Source organism: Stenella coeruleoalba (assembly GCF_951394435.1).
Source record: "Stenella coeruleoalba genome assembly, chromosome: 16".
In the NCBI taxonomy this organism is placed as follows: domain Eukaryota; kingdom Metazoa; phylum Chordata; class Mammalia; order Artiodactyla; family Delphinidae; genus Stenella; species Stenella coeruleoalba.
Genome location: NC_137162.1, coordinates 11369494 through 11393122, shown reverse-complemented (window position 1 = coordinate 11393122; position 23629 = coordinate 11369494). Strand labels below are relative to the sequence as shown.

The window sequence follows — 23629 nt, the reverse complement described above, 5'->3', positions numbered from 1 at the left end:
TTAATCACTACAGCTTGATAGTTAGTCTTAAAATCAGGTAGTTATGTTCTTCATCTTTGTCTTCAAGTCTGTCTTGATTATTCTAGATCCTCAAGTTTTCTAAATAATTTTGAGGAACAACTTGTTGACTTCTATATAAAGTCTGCTGAAATTTTGATTAGGTTTATATTGCATAGTATAGATTTGAGGAGAACTGAAATCTTAACAATATCGAGTCTTCCAAGCTATGAACTCTCCCATGGGAGAGAGCATAAGGAAACCTATGTATAAATTCCAAGAGACTCCATCTGTCTTTTCCCCTTATGATCCGGCTGTGTATCCTTACCATGCTGCTTTAATAAATCTTAGCCAGGAGTACAACTACATACTGAGTCATATATGTCATTTTAGTGAATCTCCAAACATACGGTTGGTTTTGGAACCCCCAACACATAAGTGTATCAATAGTTCATTTCTTTTTTATTGCTGAGTAATATTCCACTGTTCAGCCGAACTACAATTTGTTTCTCCATTCACCTGTTGAAGGACATTTAGATGGTCTCCAACTTTTGATGACTATAAATAAAACCATTATAAACACTTTTTGTGTGAACATAAGCTTTCATTTCTCTAGGGGAAAAACCTAAGAATGCGACAGTTAGGTATATATATATATATATATGTATGTGTGTATGTATATACACATACATATATATATGTATATATTATTACAACTAACATTTTAAGATTCTGCCTATTTCCCAGAGTGGCTGTACCATTTTGCATTCTCACCAGCAAGGTATAAGAGATTCAGCTGTTTGCATTCTTACCACTACCTGGTATTGTCAAAATTTTTTAAAAATTTTAGCTCTAGGGCTTCCCTGGTGGCACAGTGGTTGAGAGTCCGCCTGCCGATGCAGGGGACACGGGTTCATGCCCCGGTCCGGGAAGATCCCACATGCCACGAAGCGGCTGGGCCCGTGAGCCATGGCCGCTGAGCCTGCGCGTCCGGAGCCTGTGCTCTGCGACGGGAGAGGCCACAACAGTGAGAGGCCCGTGTATCGCAAAAAAAAAAAAAAAAAAAAAAAAAAAATTTTAGCTCTACCAGTAGTTGCGATATCCCATTGTGCTTTAAATTTGCATTTCCCTAGTGACTAATGATACTAAATTCTTTTCATGTGGTTATTTGCCATCCTTATATCCTCTCTGGTGAAGTGTCCATTCAAATCTACTTAAATCTTTTGCCCCTTTTTAAACTGGCTTAATAATCATTACATTTTCCTTATATATTCTAGATATGTCCTTTATCTGATATATGATTTTCAGGTATATTCTCTCAGCCTTTCATTTGCCTAACAATGCTTTTGCAAAACAAAGTTTATAATTTTGATGAAGCCCAATTTATCAAATTTTTGTTTTTATGCATTGTGTCTTTGGAATTATGTCTAAGAACTCATAGCCAAACCCTGGGTCATGAAGATCTTCTCTTTATTTCTAAAAGTTTAACAGTTTAAACACTTAGATCTATGACCCATTTTGAGTTTGTTTTTCTATAAGGCATGAGATTTAGGTTGCAAGTAATATTTCTGCATTTAAATGTCTAATTGTTCCAATATCTTAGTTGAAAATAATCTTATTTTTCTATTGAATTGGCTTTTGTATATTTGTCAAAAGACAATTACGGCAACAAGAATGTGCCTTAAAAACATGCTAAGTGAAATAATACAAACAAAAAAGACAAATACTGTATCCACTTATATGAAGTACCTAGAATAAGCAAATGCATAGAGACAAAAAGTAAAACTGAGGTTCCAGGTGGGCAATGGAGGGAGAGTGGACCTGAGAGGAGGGAACTCCATTTTATCTTGAGTGAGTCTGGATAGTAGGTGGCCGTGGTAGACAGAATAATGCACACCCCCCCCCCCCGCAAAGATGTCCACATTCTAATCCCCAGAACCTGTGAATATATTGTTACATGGCAAAAGGGAATTTAGGCAGAGCTGACCTTAAAACAGGGAGATTATCTGGGGGGATCCAAGGTAACTACAAGGGTCCTTAAAAGTGGTAGGAGGCAGAAGAGGAAGTCTGAGTAAGAAGATGTGAGAAAAACTTGACCAGCTGTTGCTGGCTTTGAAGATGGAGGGGGGCCACAACCCAAGAAATGTTGGCAAACTCTAGAAGCTGGAAAAAAGACAAGGAAGTAGATTCTCCCCTAGAGCCTCCAGAAAGGAATGCAGTCCTGCTGACAACTTGATCTTATCCCAGTGAGACCCAAATCAGACTTCTGACCTCCAGAAGTGTAAGATAATAAATTTATGTAACAAACGCTGGAGAGGGTGTGGAGAAAAGGGAACCCTCCCACACTGCTGGTGAGAATGAAAGTTGATGCAGCCACTATGGAAAACAGTATGGAGGTTCCTCAAAAAACTAAAAATAGAGTTACCATATGATCCAGCAACCCCGTCCTGGGCATACATATGGACAAAACTATAATTCAAAAAGATACATGAACCCCTATATTCACAGCAGCACTATTCACAATAGCCAAGAAATGGAATCAACCTAAAAGTCCATCGACAGATGAATGGATAAAGAAGATGTGGAACATATATACAATGAAAACTATTTGACTATAAAAAAGAATGAATGCCATTTGCAGCAACATGGATGGACCTAGAGATTATCATACTAAGTGAAGACAGAGAAAGACAACTACCATAGGACATCACTTATATGTGGAATCTAAACTATGACACAAATGAACTTACCTACAAAACAGAAACAGACTCATAGAGAACAGACTTGTGGTTGCCAAGGTGGAGGCAGGTGGAGGAGGGATGGATTGGGAGTTTGGGATTAGCAGATGCGAAATAGTATACATAGAATGGATAAACAACAAGGTCCTACTGTATAGCACAGGGAACTATATTCAATATCTTGTGTAAACCATAATGGAAAAGAATATAAAAAAGAATGTGTGTGTGTGTGTGTGTGTGTGTGTATATATATCTGAATCACTTTGCTATACAGCAGAAATCAACACAACATTGTAAATCAACTCTACTGTAATAAAAAAATAAATTTATGTTGTCTTAAGCAACTAAATTTGTGGTAGTTTGTTACAAAAGAAATAGGAAATTAATAGGGTGTTTTTTAAGGAATTGGTCGATTTCATCCAAGTCGTTCAATTTATGCCCAGAGAGCTGTTTGTATTATTCTTTTCGTGTCTGTATTATTCTTTCACATGTCTCTACCAGTATCTCCCATTTCGTTCCTGATGTCAGTAATCTTTGTCTTCCTTTCTTTTTTCTTTGCCAGTCTGAAGATGCATATGAATTTTATTGATCTTTTTGGGTAAAAAAACAACAAAACACCCAACGAGCTTTGGGTTTCATTGATTTTCTTTTTCTTCTGTTTTCAACTTCATTCATTTCTGCTCTATATTATTTCCTTTGTTCTGTATGATTTGGGTCTATTTTGCTCTTTTTTTCTAGTTTCATAAAGTATAAGCTTAAATTATTGGTTTGAGACCTTTCTTCTCTTCTAATAAATGCCCTTGAAGTCTCTCAGTACATCTTTGGCTTACCTCACAAATTTTGATATGTTGTGTTGTCATTTTCCTTTAGTTTAAAATATTTTAAAATTTCCCTTGTGACTTCTTTTTGATCCACAAATTGTTCAGAATGTTATTTTCACAAGTCTGAATTTCTTGTTATCTGTTACTGATTTCTATTCTAATTACATTATGGTCAGAGAACATACTTTGATGATTCCAATTCTCTTAGGTTTGTTAAATATTTGTTTTATGACTTAGGATGTGGTTTACCTTGGTGAATGAATGTTCCATGTGCACTTGAAAAGAATGTGTATTCTGCTGTTGTTAAGTAGAGGGTTCTACAATAGTGAGATCTATTTGACTGATGGTGTTCTATATCCTTGCTGCTTTTCTCTCCACTAGCTCTGGTACAGTTCTGAGAAGAGTAGTAGCATGTCCGACTATAATTGCAGACTTGTCTATTTCTCCTTTTAGTTCTGTCAGTTTCTGCTTGTATTTTGAAACTCTTGCTAGGTGTATTTACATTTAGGTCCTCTTGGTGAATTGACTATTTTATCATTATGTAATGCGCCTCTTATTCTTCTTCTCACACAACCTTTCCTAAAAAGAATTTAAAATTTAAAAAGACTCCAATAAAGAGGTAGACACAGGATCCAAGAAACAACAGAGTTCATGAACGCAATGGAAAAAAAAAAAATCCCAGTATGAAAACTAAGCAACAAACCTAAAAAGCAACTGACACAAATTAAAGGAGTGATTCAACAGGCTCATTAAAGAACATCCACGAAAAGATAACAGTCTGGAGTAAAAAAATGATGTGAATAAAATGCCAGGAGAACTTAGTGAAAATGATGTCAAAATTCTCTTCAATAGGGAGAAAATGCAATAATACAAACAAATATAAGTAAATTAAATTTTAACATAAGAAAATAAGATACATATATACCTGACATAGCCTCCAAAATACATAAAGCAACAACTTTCAAAACTAAAGAGAAAAAAAATAAAACAGCAATCACAATTAGACTTTTCCACAGCTCTCTCAAAACATAAATTAAGCACAAAACACAAAAACAAATAATATAGCAAAATGAATAAGATAATTAATAAATTCTCTAATAAATATATAAATATCCAAACAGAGAGTGCATTTTTTAAGTACACAGGACATTCACAAAAAGTTCTATGTACTAGCCACAAAGGAAACCTCAATAGATATGAAACATACAATGTTTTCTGACCAAAATGTGACAAGGTAAGAACTCAATAACAAAAGGAAAGCTTAAAACAACTGCATCCTCATGTCCTTGATGATTTAAGAAAAAACAAATAAACTTATACTATTAAAAAATCCTTAGTTTAGAAAGGAATATGGAGTGATAATTATCAAATACTCTTGGATGACAAAGAAACCTGTACAGGTTAATATCTGTGGGCTACTAAAGTGGCGTTTAGGAAGAAAGTTACAGATTTTAACACATTTATCAAATACCAAGAGAGATAAAAAAAAAAAAAAATACCAAGAGAGAATGGAAATAGATGAGTTTATTAGCATTCAAGTTAAGAAGCTAAAAAAAGAGCAACAGGGACTTCCCTGGTGGCGCAGCGGTTAAGAATCCGCCTGCCAATTCAGAGGACACGGGTTTGAGCCCTGGTCCGGGAAGATCCAACATGCCGCGGAGCAACTAAGTCCGTGCGCCACAACTACTGAGTCTGCGCTCTAGAGCCCGTGAGCCACAACTACTGAGCCCACGTGCCACAACTACTGAAGCCCGCGCGCCTAGAGCCCGCGCTCCACGACAAGAGAAGCCACCGCAATGAGAAGCCTGTGCACCGCAACAAAGAACAGCCCCTGCTCGCCGCAACTAGAGAAAGCCCACACGCAGCAACAAAGACCCAATGCAGCCAAAAAATAAATTAATTTAAAAGAAAAAAAATTTTAATTAAAAAAGAAGAGCAATAAAACAAACCAAAGAGTAAGAAAGGAAATAAAGCTAAGGGCAGACATCAATGGAATGGAGAACAAAAACACCAATACAAATGATTAATATTAAGACAGACAAATTTTCTGGCACGCCTGTACAGGAGAAAAGATAAAAAGAAAGAAAGAATAAAATATACAAATAAATAAAAACAACAGGATACAAATAAGACACAGAACTATAAGGAAAAAGTAACAAAACTTTAAAAGGAGAAATGCTATAGATAAATACTAAAAACTATATATAATATCATGAAGTATGAACTAATAATTTTGAAAATTCAGATAAAATGGATGAATTTCTGAAAAAATATAAGTTGCCAAAATTGGCACAAGATTAGAAGACTGAGTTCTTATTTTTATCACAATTTGGTCAAAAAAAAATTGTAGGTCCAATATCAATGAGAAACAAAAGAAACAGTAGCTAATCCTTCCTCCCAATCCCATGAAGTCCCAAGTCCAGAAAATTCTGCAAAGATTCAGGGCAACTTCACAAAAGATAAAGAAGCAAAACTCCTATATTAACTTCTGAATCCAATGGAATATATATTTAAAAAATCATGTTCAAGCAGTACTTTTATCCCAATAATGCACAAGTTTGTTATTAGAAAATCTATTAGTGTAATCTGCCACACTAAAAGATTAAAGAAAAAAAAAATGACCTTCTCGGGGGATACAGAACCAAGCATTTGATGAAGTCCAAGACCTATTTTATTATGAAAAACTGTAAATTATGGCTTGATATTAAACCTTGGGGTTTAAGAGAAATGATTTGACCTTGTTCTTAAAAGACTATTCTTAAACCAAAATAATTTAATGACAAGATTGTACTCCAGCTTACTTAGTTTATACATGGTAGTTTGCACCTCTTAATCTCCTACCCCTATCTTGCCACTCCTTCCTTCCTCTTCCCCACTGGTAACCACTAGTTTGCTCTCTATATCCATGTATTTCTTTTTGGTTATATTCAGTAGTTCATTTATTCTGATTTTTAACCTTTCTAACATGATCAGACAAAGCACAAATTATAGTCACAGATAGAATATAAATATTATAAACTTTGGTAATATACAATGACTGACACAAATTGGGTAGAAGCAATGGAGGGCAGTAAAGAGACACTAATTTCCTCAGTGAAAGCCTTGAATTAGTATCTAAAATTGTTGGAGGAAAAAAGAACATGCCTGTAAATCTAAAAGGAAAGCAACAGAAGAATTAAAAATAGTATAAGTGAGAAACCAGAAGCTTTTTCACTAAGAACGGGAACAAGGTAAGGATGCCCCCTCTCTCACCACTCCTTTTCAACATGGTACTGGAGTCCTAGCTAATGCAGTAAGACAAGGAAGGGAAATAAAGGTATATGGATAGGAAAAGAAAATAATAAAACTCTCTGTTTGCAGACGACATGATTTTCCACATAGAATACCCAAAAGAATCAACCAAAAAAACCCTCCTGGCACTAATAAGCTATTAAAACAAGGTTACAGAATGCAAGGCTAACATACAAAAGTCAATCACTTTTCCTATGTACTCCCAGTGAACAAGTAGAATTTGAAATTAAAAACATAGTATCATTTGTAGTAGCATTCCCCAAAATTAAGTTCTTGGGTATAAATCTAACAAAATATGTATAAGATCTAGAGGAGGAAAGCTACAAAACTCAAAAGAAATCAAAGAAGAACTCAATAAATGGAGAGATAGTCCATGTTCATGGAGAGGAAGACTCAATATTTTTAAGATGTTGGTTTTTCCCAACTTGACCTATACATTCAATGAAATTCCAATCAAATTCCAACAGGTTATTTTGTGCATACTGACAAACTGAATCTGAAGTTATAGAGAGGCAAGAGACCCAGAATGGCCAGCAATAGTGAAGAACAAAGAACAAAGCTGGAGGACAAAGAACCCTTAAAACTCAATAAGAAAATGAACAACCCAATTAAAAAATGCGTCAAAGACCTGAACAGACACCTCACAAAAGAATATATACATTGTGACCACCTAGAGGGGTGGAATAGGGAGGGTGGGAGGGAGACGCAAGAGGGAGGAGATATGTATAGGAGATATGTATAGCTGATTCACTCTGTTATAAAGCAGAAACTAACACACCATTGTCAAGCAATTATACGCCAATAAAGATATATTTTTAAAAAAGAATATATACAGGTGGCAAATAAGCAAAAGATGCACCACATTGTATATCATTAGGGTAATGCAAATTAAAGCAACAATGAGCTACCTCTACACTCCAAAATCCAGAATACTAACAAATGCTGGAGAGGATGTGGAACAAGAGGAACTCTCATTCATTGCTGGAGGGAATGCAAAATAGTACAGCAACTCTGGAAGACAGTTTGGCAGTTTCATATAAAACTAAACATACTCTACTCTACCCATACCAATGGCACTCCGTGGTACTTACCCAAAGGAGTTGAAAACTTATGTCCACGAAAACCCTATACACAAATGTTTATAGCAGTTTTTATTTGTAACTGCCAAAACTTAGAAGCAACTAAGATGTCCTCCACTAGGTGAATGGATAAGTAAATTGTGGTATACCCAGACAATGGAATGTAGTGCCAAAAAGAAATGCACTTATCAAGCTAGGAAAACACATGGAGGAAACTTAAATGCATATCACAAGTGAATGGAGCCGATCTGAAAAAGCTACATACTATATGATTCCAACTATATAACATTCTGGAAAAGGCAAAAAAAGCTATGGAGACAGTAAAAAACAGATCAGTGGTTGCCAGGGGTTAGAGGGGAGAGGAGAATTAACAGGCAGAGCGCAGAGGATTTTTAGGGCACAGAAACTATCCTGTATGCTGCTATGATGAATGTATGTATGTACATATTATTATACATTTGTCCAAAGCGACAGAATATACACCACCAAGAATGCACCATAATGTAAACTATGGACTTTGGGTGATAATGATGTGTCAGTGTAAGTTCACCAATTATAACAAATGCACCACCCTGGTAGTACATGTTGATAACAGAGGGGAGACTATGCATGTGTGGGGCAGGAGGTATTTGGGAAATCTCTATGTCTTCTGCTCAATTTTGTGGTGAACTTAAAACAGCTCTAAAGAAGTCTTCAAAAATGAGGATGGGGGGAAAAGTACACACTGAGACTCAAATGGAAGTAAAATATATATTGTTTAGAATAATGGTTGTAAATTATAAATTTTACCAAAGTATAGTAGCTAATGTTTAGTGAACACTTAAAAGACTGTGCCAGGCACTATTCTAAGCACTTTATATGCATTATCTCATTTAATCCTTTTAACAGGCTTAAAAACTGGATTCTCTTATTAGTCCCATTTTATAGATGATAAAATTGAGGTAAAGAAAGGTTAATTAATTTGACATGTTCACACTCAAAGTTAGGAAGTACGAGGGGCCAAGCAGTGACCTACTACAGAAGTGGTAGGAGTAGTCTACCCTAAGTGCTAGCAATAAGAGATACATTTCCTGCAGAGAATTTAAAAATAATAAAACCAACTAAAATTCATTCTGCTTCTACCATCACTCTGAATTGGCAATTCTAAACCATGTCAGTGATAAAATATTCTTCCTTGGAAAATCTTTTGTTGGTATTAATCCCAAACAATTGTGGGAACTAAACTAAAACTACTGCTGAGTTTTAGTAATGTATGTGGTAGTGTCAAATTAGCACATTTTTACTACTTAACCTTTAATGAATATTGCATTCTACATAGAAGGTAATTTGAAGAATCCTCAGTTACACACTTGGCTCCCAACAGACACAGCTACATGAATATGTCTGGATAGTAAATTTCTCAGTGGTACAGAACAGTCCAAATTTGGTTAGAGCAGTTAGTATCCCCCAAGCCCTGTGGTACTCTAGAGTCCTACATGTATACAAAAGATTTTAAATAAACAAACAATAACCCAGTGATTGTAAAGATGAAGAAGGAGAACTTGAGTTACTTCAATTCTATCTTCCATGGGACAACTTGTTGGAATTGTTATTTGTGTTTAATAAATCAGTGAAACAGTGAGAAGTGAGAGGTGCAGTAGGTGCAAATTTTACTCATACATGAAAATTTTACTAAATCTGAATCATATCTTAAAATTGAAATGTATTCTTCTTAAATGGCTATTTGTTTTAAAGCTAAAGAATGAATTATGAAAATATGTTAGTAACATCAGTGGAAAGATTTGGTATCTCTCTAATTTGTGTCTTTTGCAGATGTTTCAGTTTTATCAAAATTCACTTATTAGTCATCAGACAATTCTTTATATAAAATATTATGATATCAAACTATAACTAAAAGACCAAAATTCAAACTATTAGGTAGGTATAAACACTACCAAGTAAACAGTTGAGTTTTGTCTGCTGAAACTTGCTAATACAAAGAATTCATTAATTATACAATTAATACAAACTTATTCAAATCTAAAGTGTGGTACCCATACCACATGAAACAACATCAACATAACAGAACTCAACAACAAAAAATTCTAAAATGGGCAGGGAGAAATTGATAGAAGCAATGTCTAGATCTATTTTGAAAATATGTAATTACCTTAAGCACTGCATCTAGCTTTATTTCATGATTATTACTGAAAATAATTCTGTAGTATAAAGAAGGGAGATATTAAAAAATGATTATAGACAAATATCCTGGGTATGGTCCTGTAGTTAAGAAGCAGTCTGGCTCTAGAATCTGTAATCTTTTTTGTTTTGTTTTGTTTTTTGTTTTAACATCTTTATTAGAGTATAATTGCTTTACAATGGTGTGTTAGTTTCTGCTTTATAACAAAGTGAATCAGCTATACATATACATATATCCCCATATCTCCTCCCTCTTGCGTCTCCCTCCCACCCTCCCTATCCCATAGAATCTGTAATCTTTACTATTCTCCATTACCAAAAGAACTAAACGCACTACACATTCAATGCAATCCCTATCAAAATGCCAAGTGCCTTTTTTTTGCAGCAATGACAGACTGATCCTAAATTCATATGGAAATACAAGGGATTCTGAAGAGCCAAAACGATCTTAAAAAAAAAAACAACAAATTTGGAGGACTCACATATCACTTCAAAACTTACTACAGGGCTTCCCTAGTGGCGCAGTGGTTGAGAATCTGCCTGCCAATGCAGGGGACACGGGTTCGAGCCCTGGTCTGGGAAGATCCCACATGCCGCGGAGCAACTAGGCCCGTGAGCCACAACTACTGAGCCTGCGCGTCTGGAGCCTGTGCTCCGCAACGAGAGGCCGCGACAGTGAAGAGGCCGGCGCACCACGATGAAGAGTGGCCCCCGCTTGCCGCAACTGGAGAAAGCCCTTGCAAAGTAAACGAAGACCCAACACAGCCAAAAATTAAAATAAAGAATTATTCTGCAAAAAAAAAATAAAAACAACTTACTACAAACCTACAGTAATCAAGACAACATAGTACTGGCAGAAGGGTAAACATATAGATCAACGGAATGAAATTGAGAGTTCAGAAATAAAGCTATACATCTATGGTCAAATGATACACACACACACATTTTTTAAACAAAGTTGCCAAACCCATTCAGTGGGGGAAGAATAGTTTTTTCAACAAACAGTGCTGTGGGGCTTCCAGACTGGTGAACACAACCACATACTGAAAGGGTAGCACACCCAAGTTCCATGGAGACAGAAGCTCTTCCACAAGGGACCCTTCCACACCTTGCCCTATGTACCTCTTCATCTGCATCCTTTATGATATCCTTCAAAATAAACTGGTAAATGTTAAAACACAAACACACACACAACATGCTGGGACAACTAGATATCCACATGCTAGAGAATGAATTCGGATCCCTACCTCATACCATATACAAAAATTAATTCAAAATGGATCCAAGACCTCAATGTAAGGAGCTAAAACTTAAAAATTCTTAGAAAGAACATAGGTGTTAATCTTTGTGACCTTGCATAAGACAACGGTTTCCTAAATATGACAACAAAAGCATAAGCAACTAAAGGAAAAAGAGATAAACTGGACATCATCAAAATTAAAAATTTGCATCAGAAGACACTATCAAGAAAGTGAAAAGACAATTTATAGAATGGTAGAAAATATTTCCAAATCATATATCTGATAAGGGTCTAATATTCAGAATATATAAAGAACTCTTATAACTCAACAGTAAAAGACAAAACCCCAATTTAAAATCTGCAAAGGGGAATTCCCTGGCAGTCCAGTGGTTAGGACTCTGCGCTTTCACTGCAGAGGGCGCAGGCTCAATCCCTGGTCGGGAAACTAAGATCCTGCAAGCTGCGTGGCGTGGCCAAAAAAAATAAAAATATCAACAAAAACCTGCAAAGAACTCGAAGAGACATTTCTCCAAATGAGATATATAAATGGCCTATATGTATATGAAAAGACACTATTATACTATTATCATTACAGTAATACAAATCAAAATCACAATGAGATACCAGTTCACCCCCATTAGGATGGCTATTACTAATAAAACAATAGATCATAACAAGTGTTGAAGTGGACTGGAGAAATTGGGACCCTCACACATTGCTGGTGGAAGTGTACAATGGTGCACACACTTTGGGAAAAAGTTCCAGCATAAAATTACCAGATGGCTCAGCAACCCCACTCTGAGACATATTCCCAAGAGAACTGAAAACATATATTCACACAAAAACTTGTACATGAATGTTTACAGCAGCACTATTCACAATAGGCAAGTGTTCACCTATGGATAAATGAATAAACAAAATATGGTATATCCATACTATGGAACATTATCTTTGGTCATAAAAAGGAATACAGTACTGATACATGTATCAGTACTGTACAAATACAGTACTGATACATGCTACAACATAAATGAACCTCGATAACATTATGCTACGTTAAAGAAACCAGACACAAAAGGCCACAAGTTATATGTGCCCATTTATATGAAATGTCCAGATTAGGTAAACCATAGACAGAAGTAAATTAGTGGTTGCAAGAGGAGGGAGGAGGGGGCAGTTGGAAGTGGCTGCTAACAGATAATGGGGCTTCTTTCTGGGGTGATGGAAATAATGTGGTGATAATTGCACTCATAGTGAACATACTAAAACCCAATGAACTGTACATTTTAAAACAGTGAATTTTATGTTATATCTCAATGAAGAAAAAAGAACTATAATCGGAAACAGTTAAAACTGGTGACCTCAGTGGGAGAAGAGCAGCATACTTCTACTCTTCATTTAATACTATCATGCTGGCTTTTTTTAACCATAGGCAAGTTATTATTCAATAATTTTAAAATGCATACATGTACACGTATATATATCTACATATATGCACATGTATAGATATATGTATTTATGCTTCTGCCACAGCTGCCCAATCCATTCATCTTCTCTGAGAACTTCCCCCACTGCTGAGGTATGGGCGTCAATAGTTACGACTATCCTACATAACACTGCCCTGGCCATAGCTGACTAGTGGACCCCTGACTCCACGGTGGGCCAATCAGATTCTCTAACCCTGGAATTTGGGATTGAGATAAAGATGCTAGCTCAAGTGGGTTGGAACTGACAGGTGAAACTGGGAGCTGTGGAACAGAGAAAGATAAAGTTTGTGTGCAGAGATGAACATAGCCTAAGGGAGAAAAACTGAGAAGCACTGCTTGGTTGGATTCCTGCTAGTTTTCCAATTCCATTCAGCAGTCTCTTGGGATACCAAGCCACCCTCCCTGCCTTTGGGTTTTATAGCCTTATAACAAATCACTTTTTTTTCAGTGGTCTAACAAGGGCCAGGTGGTAGGAGAGATCGAAGGTGGATACAGACAAAAGGGGGTGAACTGTCGGTACAGAATCATGGTGACAATAAAAAAGCAGACAGACTTTTAGATGATTTTATTATTGCTTTAAATTCTCTAAACTGCTAGTGATAAAATACTACTCCTTTCCCTCCTCCACACACCAACGTCCTTTTTTTCATGAGCTAGTCTAGTTCTAGTTCTGTTAGATATGACCAAAGTGCCTTGAATATAATCAGAACTAATAATCCTGACCCAACCAGCAAAGTGAAGAGAACGTACATAAAGAATCAGTTGATAAGCATTCCTACTTTTCTGAAATTAACAGCAGTTATTAATTCACAGGAAAAAAACTCCTTCTTTAAAATAAAAAATGATTAAAAGAAAAAGAAGCATACAAAACTTTTTCTCATCTAAGATTCCTGCTCTTGTTTAAGGGAAGCAATTTAATATGGGTCAGTAAATGAACAAGCACTGTGGGGACTGAGCCATCAGCATTATGCACATAACAGAGCCCAATAAAGTATTCCTAAATCTTAAGCCTTTGGCCCTCAAGAGTCTACATATAAAATCTTTTAGAAACTGGTACAGAAACATAAAAGGCATTTTATGAAGGCTTATAGGAAAAAATTTACATACGAACAATTGGAATATGGCAGATACAAATTCAAAATATGGATTGGTTCACAAAGATGAATTATGATTCATACAGTTATGATTGGCCTCTAAGAGAATTTCAAAGTTTCTTATCCAAACTAAGAAAAAAGAATTAGGATTTGCATGTGAGAGTAACTCATACCTGGTACGATCACATCGCATTCTCTGAACCAATACAATGTCCACCAGGACTGTCCTTAGTTTAGATTTGTGGTCACAGTAACCACCACAATTTATACCATTTCTGATTGATTAATCAGTCTTTCCACTGCCTCTCCTCAGCAAATGTTCACGGAGCCCTTCTGATGTACAGGTATATTCTAGGTGAATAAAGCAGATACACGGCCTGAATTCCCAGGGTTAAAATACAGCCGAGGAACCCAAGAAACAAGTGATTTCAACAACATGCTTTACAAGCTAATTTCTAGGCCACACAGGATCCTATAATTACATGCAGCAGGAGGTACCTAACTGAGGTTCCCAAAGGAAGAGTAAGATTTAGCCAGGAAAGTGGCCCTGGGAGAGGAAGTGGGGACCAGGCAAAGGAAATAGCCTATGCAGAAAGCCTAGAGGCAAGGTTCAAAATCAAAGAACTGAAAAAAGGTTCAATATGAGGGGGAATATAGTGATGAGGTCTGAGAGCTGGGCAGGGGCGGGGCCCAGAAGCTTCATAAACCACAACAGACGGGCACTCCTTTTCTATCTGGGGGAAAGATGGATTCAAAACAATTTCCTACTAAACCAAAAAGAGTCTACAAGTTTAACACCTCACTTACTTCTCACCTGTAAATGCTGTTATGATAAAGTTATTCAATATATTCACAGTGATAGGAAAATATAGCAAAAATATATACTATACATCAGAACAGCTTCTACAAAAACATCATGACTGTAAGTATTAGTTGTTTTCTCTGTAAGACACACCTGTATGAGAACAAAACATTCTGGAGGGAAACACATCCACAAGGTCCAGGTTCCCACAACACTACACAAACTTTACAAAATACTGTGAAGCCAATATTTTATATCCAAATTACACCTTTTGTACTATAATGAGTCGTCTGCCTCTTAGGATCATACACGCAGGAGACAAAATCTGACACAAATACATTCAAATATATACCAAATATAAAATCATCTCATTGATCCAGCAAGACTAGGATAGGGGTATTTCTCATAAATAAATTTTCTAAACATCAATAACGGGAACTTCACCCTTTAAGCACCAAAACTTACTTTTGAAAGATTTTTCCTAAAAAGTACTTACGCCCCTGAACCCTCCTAAATCTACTGTGCAACTTAATCTTCACTCCACATTTTGGTGCCATCACTTTGGAAATCAATTATTAGTTCCAGTATTCATTACGAACATCAATCACTAGGATTCAGTGGAGAGGTATATGCCCCTTCCTCAAAAGCACCCTTGATGGATATACAGTGATTCAAAAAAAAAATTTTTTTAACAACATATGCATAGTTCTAAATTTCTTCTTTATCAGGTTGTCGGTGTTCACTGCCTACAGTCCGGTTGCCTATCCAGCCCTTCTCCTCATTTGCTGCTTCTAGTTTCAGCCTGGGAAACCAGCTAACTAAACTAGTTCAAATTATAAGGAAAATGAATGAAGATCTGTTGAGTGAGCCTTTCCTGCAAGAAGTACACACATCTTCTGCCATCGGTTTTGGCTGCTGGGGACTACTGAGCTTCTTAATAGGCGTTCTCACTAATATCGCACAACGTCTTAAGTGAGGAAGGCCACTCAACAAGTTTAAGTTACCTCCTGACACGTCAGGTGTTCTGATCTAACACACTGATTTCTGGTCGGGTTTGCGTCTACCACTCCTAAGCGCAAAACACATGGGGGTTGTGGCCAAAATGCCTAGTTAACTGCAAACAAACCTAAATTTTCCTTACCAGAAAAGTGGCATTAGCAATAATTGCAGCTAAAATTTACTAAGCTTGCCTGCCACATTCTAAGCTCTTTCTATGTAGGAGCGCGTTTGAGTAGTTCAACATTTCTTGCTACCTCTGGCACAAGAGGAGATGGAGACCCGACTGGTTTTAAAGGCACCCTTAAAGAAAAAATAAGCTGTTAACACTATATCTTATCTCGAAAAGAGAGGATGTGTGTAATACAGGAGTTAGAGCCAACTTCTGCTGCGAGGGAGCGAGTACTCTCCCGACACACCGGAAGTTTTGAAATATCCTCCAGGCTTCCCCCAGGCAAAGTGCTGTTCCTTCACCCCATCTCCGCCGGCCCTCGCGAAGGTTCAAGGGCCCCTCCGAGCTGTGCCGCACGCGGGGCTCGGGCCGCCAGCAGGGCCAAAAAGGGAAGCGAGGCCGTCAATCACGGCCGCCCGCCCGCCCGCTCCTCGCGGCGTAACCTCGGCCGCTTGCGAATCGCGAATCGGGCAGGTGGGAGGCACCTGCGGCCGGGCCCGGGAAGCCGCGGCCCGAAGTTCGCTGTGTGGAACGCCGGCCGGCGCAGGCCCGGCTGGCCGTCTCGGCCGCGCGAGCCCTCGAGGTAGCCCCGCGTGGGGCCGCGCGGCGGGGCCGGGCCCGGGGCTCCGTCAACTCGGCGGCCCCCCTAGCCCGCCCCCGGCGCCGCCACTCACCGAAGAAGCCCTGCACGATCCCCAGCGGGTGGCTGAGCCAATCCTCCCCACAGGGCATCTCGCAGACGGGCCGGAGCCGGCGCGGCCCGGCGTCCCGAGCCGCTGCTCCTCTTCGCTGGCTCGGCCGCTTCTCGCCCGCGCCCTCCCACGCAGGGTGAGCCTCGCGGCGCGGGCCGCCCGGCCTCCCCGCGCCTCAGAGAACGGCGGCTGTGGTTGCGGCAGCGAGGCGCTGCCGGAGACGGGCAGGCGGCGCGTGCGGGCCCCCAACCTCCACTTTGCACAATGGCGGGAAATAGGCGCCGCCGACCGCGCTGCCTGCGACCTGGGTGGAGCTCGCGCGGGGAGAGGCGGCGGGAGCGCGCTGCGCGGTCCCGCGGCGGGGAGGCGGGGCGGGCCTGCTGGGGGGAGGGGGCGGGCCGGGGAGGGGCGGGGCCGCGGCCGCAGAGCGGCCGCCATCTTAGAAACGGGCGAAAGGAAGGGCAGGCGCGGCCTCAGGATCTGGAGCCCGGCGTCGCAGGCCGAGGGAGGTGTTTTGCTGGGTGTCACTCCGCAGGACCGAAGGGGGAAACCCCCGGGGTCCGGTTTATACATTTATAGTGCGAGCCCTTGCACAGGCTTTGCAACAGCCCCAAAGCACAAACCCAAAGAGACCTTAAAGTTATCGCGGGGCAAAACTAGCGTGTAAAGCAGCCTTTGGTGTCCGCCCACCTCATGGCGTGCTCTTGGTGTTTTTTTGTTTGTTTTTGCCGATGGCAACTCTTTTTTTCTGGTTCCCTGCCCGAAACCCTATGTAGTGACTTTCCTTCAGCTGGATCAAGTTTTACCCCACTGAGGAAGGTGTACATTTAGATAAGGGGGACTTTGAAAAACCCCAAGCTCTCTTTCTGTTATCTCAGGCACTGCGGAGGGACTAGTTCCTGATTGAGAGGCAAGTTCATAACTGTGAAAACATACCCTGGCCTGTGTCTGCCTAGAAGCTGGAAACAGCCGAGGAACTTTGGCGAGGTTCCTACAGGACATGTGTGTCAGGACACGCTCAAAATGAAGACGGTGGCATCACCACACACAAAAGATCAAGTCAACAGTAACTTTTGAATGAGGAAATTTGGGAAATATGCAAGTTCTGTAATGAAACAGCCCCTAGGCCTGGAATATATCTGAGAAATCCCAGTCTTATCAGCTGAAATACGGCGTATTAACGGAAGGATCTGAATGGAGTCTAGAAAGTGGGGAGCTGGAGAACCTGAACTCAGGTCTCAAGCCCTCCTTAGGGCAAAAGGGGTTATTTTGTATTTGTCACCGTGAACTGATTACATTCTGCACCCGGTATCCAGGGGTCAAGGTTGTTTGAATCCACAGATGTAGAAACTGCAGGTATAGAGGGCCGGTCACCCAGGGCCACTGTTCTATGCCATTTTATATAAGGGACTTGAGCATCCGCAGGTATCCGTGGGGTCCTGGAACCAACTCCTTGCAACTAATACCCAGGGATAACTATGACTGGCGTACTATATCGTACATCTGGCTCTGATGAGTTTGGGGGAGCTGTTTCAAATTTTTGGCATTACCACCACTTTGTTCATTCATTCATTGAACAGAGGGGGTTGCCAAGTCCCTGGTATTGAACGGAGAAACCCCCTCTTTAGCTTTGTGGCCAGTAATACACAAATTAAATATATGTCATGAACATCTGCTTTTATTTATTTATTAATTTATTTAACTTTTTGGCTGCACGGCAGGGCGTGTGGGACCTTAGATCCCCCACCAGGGATCGAACCCCTGCCCCCTGCATGGGAAGCACAGACTTTTAACCACTAGACCACCAGGGAACATCCCGAACATCTGCTTTTAAATTGTGATAATTTCAGATTTACTTTATATGAAATTTCAGCTGGATAGCAATTCAGCAGTGGCTAGTAACACTTAAGCTTTTGGTTTCTACCTCTGTATTCAGTGATTTGTAAGCAAACAATTGCTCAGATTTTACTTAAAGAGACACTGTGATTCTACTGAAATGTAATTACTTTATAATGTTAATAATTTCACCCTCTAATTTTCCTGGGGCAAGATGTTTTGACACTACTAATAAGTAGTTATGAAAATTTAAAAGGCCAAGGGAAGGTCCATGAGAGTACTTCTCTATGGCAAGTTTTCTCTTCCCACCACTGGTAATCACACTTCTGCCCCCACCCCAAGTCCGTATTTTTAAGGAGGATGTTACGTAACACTGTCTACAAGTAATTACCAAAGGCATTGGAAATACTGGGGTGAAAAAGGGAGATACCATCCCTGCCTTCATGGTATGTATGGTTCAGTGAGAGACTTATTACTAAATAACTATTCGTTTACAACTATGATAGGTGCCAGGCAAGAAAAAGTGAAGTTCTATAAGAGGAATGAACAGCACTATCTATTCTAGTGAGGGAGTCTTGTGGGGAAAGGATCCTTCAGGGATTTCTTGAAAATGTAACATTTACACTAGGACTTGAAAGATAAATAAGAGTTAGCTAGGTGAAAAGTGTGAGGGAAAAGTGTTCCAAGCCTTAAAGGTAGGAAAACAAAAACTTGAATAGAAAATTAAAAGAATCACAATTTATTGCATGATATGGCTATCAATAGTGTTTAAATAGCATAATAATGTTACAATTTCAATATTAATCTAACCAACATTATAATTTTTTGTGTGTGTGTGGTACGCAGGCCTCTCACTGCTGTGGCCTATCCCGTTGCGGAGCACAGGCTCCGAACGCGCAGGCTCAGCGGCCATGGCTCACGGGCCTAGCCGCTCCACGGCATGTGGGCTCCTCCCGGACCAGGGCACAAACCCATGTCCCCTGCATCGGCAGGCGGACTCCCAACCACTGCGCCACCAGGGAAGCCCCTAACCAACATTATAATTTTTTAAAATATTTTTTAATTTATTTATTTGGTTGTGCCGGGTCTTAGTTGTGGTAGGCAGGTTTCTTAGTTGTGGCATGCGAACCCTTAGTTGTGGCATGCATCTGGGATCTAGTTCCCTCACCAGGGATCAAACCCGGGCCCCCGGCATTGGGAGCATGGAGTCTTCTTATCCACTGCACCACCAGGGCAGTCTGTATAACTTAACTTTAGGAGGCTAGGGGGATGAGGATATATAGGATTCATATATGTGATAAGGACAAAGAAGACCAAAAAGAGCAAAATCCTCATCTTTCATCTGGGAAGTCCACACATAATGCAAAGGAGAAAAAAAGGAACAGAAGTGACATGTAATCATGTTAATTTAAAAATATAGAAATACAGAAAGAATCAGCAGAAAGAATTGAATGTAGTTGCCTCAGGATGGGGTAAAAGTTTTTTAAACATTTGCTTGTTTTCTATATACTTATCACAAATTCAGCCTCAGCTGCACTAAAATTTCCACCAGATCCTTAAAGCAATGATTTTGGTATTTGTATGCTGCCTTGTTCCCCGGCACCTAGAACAGTGTCTGACATCATAGATGCTCAATAAATATTTGCTGAATGGGTAATGCACACTTTCCATCAATTGCCCAAATCTCCCCTCTAGATATTTAGAGACATCAGCTATTTTATATACTTTATTTTCTTGGACGTCTTTCCCAAAGCCCTTTTTCCTATCCCACTCTGGCCTTTGTTGCCTTCTACTTCTTAGGATCTTCTACCACCATTATCCTAACTCTTCTTTAGGATTCATCTGTTCATTGAGACTTTGAAAAAAAGTCTGTTCTTTCCTTCCAGGGCTATATAAAGTTTTCCCAGGGAAGAACTGCATTTCCTAGCTACAGAAGTGTAGCTGAGGTTGGTTGCCTGGCTAGGGACTACATTTCCCAGCCTTCTTTGATGCTAGGTAGGGCTGTGTGATTAGGTTTACCAAAGAAACATGAGGGAATGTGACATCTGGAACTTCCACTTCAATTTCTTAAACATTTGGCCCTGGATATGTTCTTTGCTCCTTCCTGATGGATGGGATGGTGATGACTACAATGACCTTGTGCTAAAGTCAGCCTGGATTTTTATAGGAACATTGCATTCCGAGATCTCTTTCTTAACAGCTGCTAGCATTACTCTAAATAATACAAAAAGTATTATCAGAAGTGGTGTGCTGTCGTAACAAATAGAAAATAACGTGGCTCTAGTTTAGTGGTTGGATAGTGGATGACAATAGGTGAAAGACAAAATGCCTCAGACCATGAAGGAGGTGATTTTATTCAGCCTGTTGCAATAGGGAGAACACGCATTCAGGACATTTTTAAAGAAGAGGGGTAAAATTTGAGATTTTATAAAACAAGGGAGTCATTGAGGATGGGTAGGGGTGAGTCTTATTTTGGAATGTGCAAGAGCAAGGTGGTCCTTTACAGTTAACCCTTTCTTAGAATACAAAAGGGAGCAGGAATTTTTTGTTTGTTTGTTTGGTTTGTTTTTTGCCTTGCCCCCATGACTTGCAGGATCTTAGTTCCCAGACCAGGGATCGAACCTGGGTCCCTGCAGTGAAAGCGCCGAGTCCTAACCACTGAACCGCCAGGGAATTCCCAAGGAGGAATTTCTTAACCATTCCTGTTTTCTGGGGAGTGAAGGAAACAAATAGGGAAGTTGGCACTCATCAACCAAGTCCTGACCTTTGTGAACCAATTGCTCTACTGACAGAGGATACAGGTTCTATTGTTAAATATGGTCTGACCATTGTTTGTGTATTCAGTCTCTCAGATATACCTTGCAAACCACATATGTAATTTAAAAGTTAAATTAAAAAATGTAAAAAACAGGTAACACTAATTTTAATAAAATATTTAACCCAACATATAAAAATATTATAATTTGAACAAATAATCCATATGAAGACTATTGATCTCTTTTTAAAATTAATTCTTCAAAATCCGGAGTGTATTTTACACTTATAGCACATCTCAATTCAGACAGCCACATTTCTAATGATCAATAGCCACAGGTGGCTATTGCTACCAGATTAGGCAGCAGAGGAGAAATTGGGGCCTTCCAGGACTGGAAAAACCAATCAATTCGGTGTTCAAACTCAAAGGTATTTTCAAGGGTCCTTGAAGACTTCTCAGGTAAACTAGAGAATCTAGCCCTGTGGCAAAGATCAGATCAAGGTTGTAGCCTGGTTTCAGATGACCTCAAGTTAACCAACATTAGGCTGAGAGAAAAAAGAGCTCAGGTCAGACATGGAAGTTATTGGAAAAAAAAAAAACCAGGAGAGGGGCTTCCCTGGTGGCACAGTGGTTGAGAGTCCACCTGCCGGTGCAGGGGACACGGGTTCGTGCCCCGGTCCGGGAAGATCCCACATGTCGCGGAGCGGCTGGGCCCGTGAGCCATGGCCGCTGAGCCTGCGCGTCCGGAGCCTGTGCTCCGCAACAGGAAAAGCCACAAAAGCAAGAGGCCCGCGTACCGCAAAACAGAAAACAAACAAAAAAAAAACCAGAAGCCTGGCCTGAAAAAGTCTGCAACTGTTCAAGCTTGAAAGCAAGTCTCAGGCCCCAAACTCATACCAGCAGGAAGTAAATTGCCAAAGCTGTACAGCCCCCAAAGAGGGCATGCTTCCCAGCGCTAGTTCACATATGGCCTTGGATGACCATGGTCAAGGAGAAACCCCCAGAGGGCAAAGCCAGGGCCAGGAAGAACTGCGCACTGGGGAGTTATTTACAGAGGACCAAACCAAAGACAGTCAGGACTAACCACAAACATTCTCCACTGTCAGGGCAAGGAGTATTTTCAATTTATGCCTAGCAGGATTCAGTCATTTCTATGGAACCGTGATTACTGTGTTTTCCATTCCTCTTTTTTTCCCAGTGGGAGTCTCCATTGCAGTTACCCTGTTTTTGCTCCACAACTGTCTATTGGGTGTCTTTTAGTCGTAGCTCCTGAGGAACCACATCCAGATGCATTGGAAAGGGCTGAGCTGCCTAGAGATCCTGGACTTTTAAGCTGGATGCAGCTGGTTACGCCTTGGGGCATGACTATGTTCTATTTGTGAATAAGGGTGGGTACATTATGGCCAGAGGGACAGACTGCCATGGCAACTGCCATTTGCCCACCAAAATCTTCTTCCTCGATAGTTACAGAATTGTAGTTACGATGTGGGTACCCAGGTGGGGAGTGTATTTTCCAGCTCTTCTTGCACCCCAAAGGAGTGCATTTTGTCGAAGTTCACACTAGTGGAATGTGAACAAAAGTGATGTGTGCAACTTCTGTCTCACTTGTTAAGATGAGACATTTGTCCCTGAACTGCCTGACCCCTTCCAACTTCCTTGGGTGGCAACAACTTGAGCAGCCTCAGAAGCCCCATGTTGAAGACAAAAGCTGGTCACCAACATGTACTTTTGTGTGAGTGAGACACGAACATTTGTTTGAGTCCTTGCATTTTGGGGTCTGTTTGGGAATTTGCTTGAATTCCCCTGTACACCTGTGTTGGCTATCATGTTACCTGCATCCCCCCATAGGAAGATTTTCTTAGCCTTATTCTTTTACTTTTGGTGGAGCAAGTCCTTCATATTTTCTTAGAAAGTGTGCTTGAGAGGTAAATATTTTGGGAGCTGAATTTCTTTGCATTTGACCTGTTTTTATCCTTCTGGAACCTTTAGAGATCTTTGTCTCTAATGCTCCAGTATGTATGTTTTCAACCATTGTGCTGGGTACCAATGAGAAACTTGTATACTTCATTTCTGGGAATTAAAAAAAATTTTTTTTCCCTTGATGATTCCCTCCCCTGTACTTTCTGTCTCTCTTAGCAGAGCTTTTAAAATTCAGATATTGGATTTTCTTGCATGGCAATCTAATTTTCTTAGGTTTCTCTCCTAGCTTCCATCTGTCTTTTTGCTTTACTTTTTGAGAAATTTCCTCATACTTTTTTTCCTTCTACTGACTTTCTTTTTTGTTCCCTAAATATTTCTTGTCTTTTCTTTCTTAAACATCATCTGATCTTGTTTCTTGGTTGCAGATCCCTCTGAAGATATTATTGATAGATTTTTGAAAGTTCTTGCCTTCTTGTGTCGGTAATTTCTTCTAAATTGCCATTTTTTGTTCCTTTTGTGGGTCTTGTTTGA

At 39.8% G+C, this 23629-nt stretch overlaps 1 protein-coding gene across 2 annotated transcripts in view; it reads right to left on the bottom strand.

Moving 5' to 3' along the window:
- Nucleotides 1–16916, bottom strand: part of MCMBP (minichromosome maintenance complex binding protein) — a 68042-nt gene extending 51126 nt beyond the window's left edge. For both annotated transcript variants that reach the window (XM_079899544.1, XM_079899545.1), the window contains exon 1: nucleotides 16570–16916. In XM_079899544.1, coding sequence (XP_079755670.1) covers nucleotides 16570–16627 — 58 coding nt within the window. In that variant the 5' untranslated portion in view covers nucleotides 16628–16916. The remainder of the gene's footprint in view (nucleotides 1–16569) is intronic.
- Nucleotides 16917–23629: the final 6713 nt, after the last annotated feature.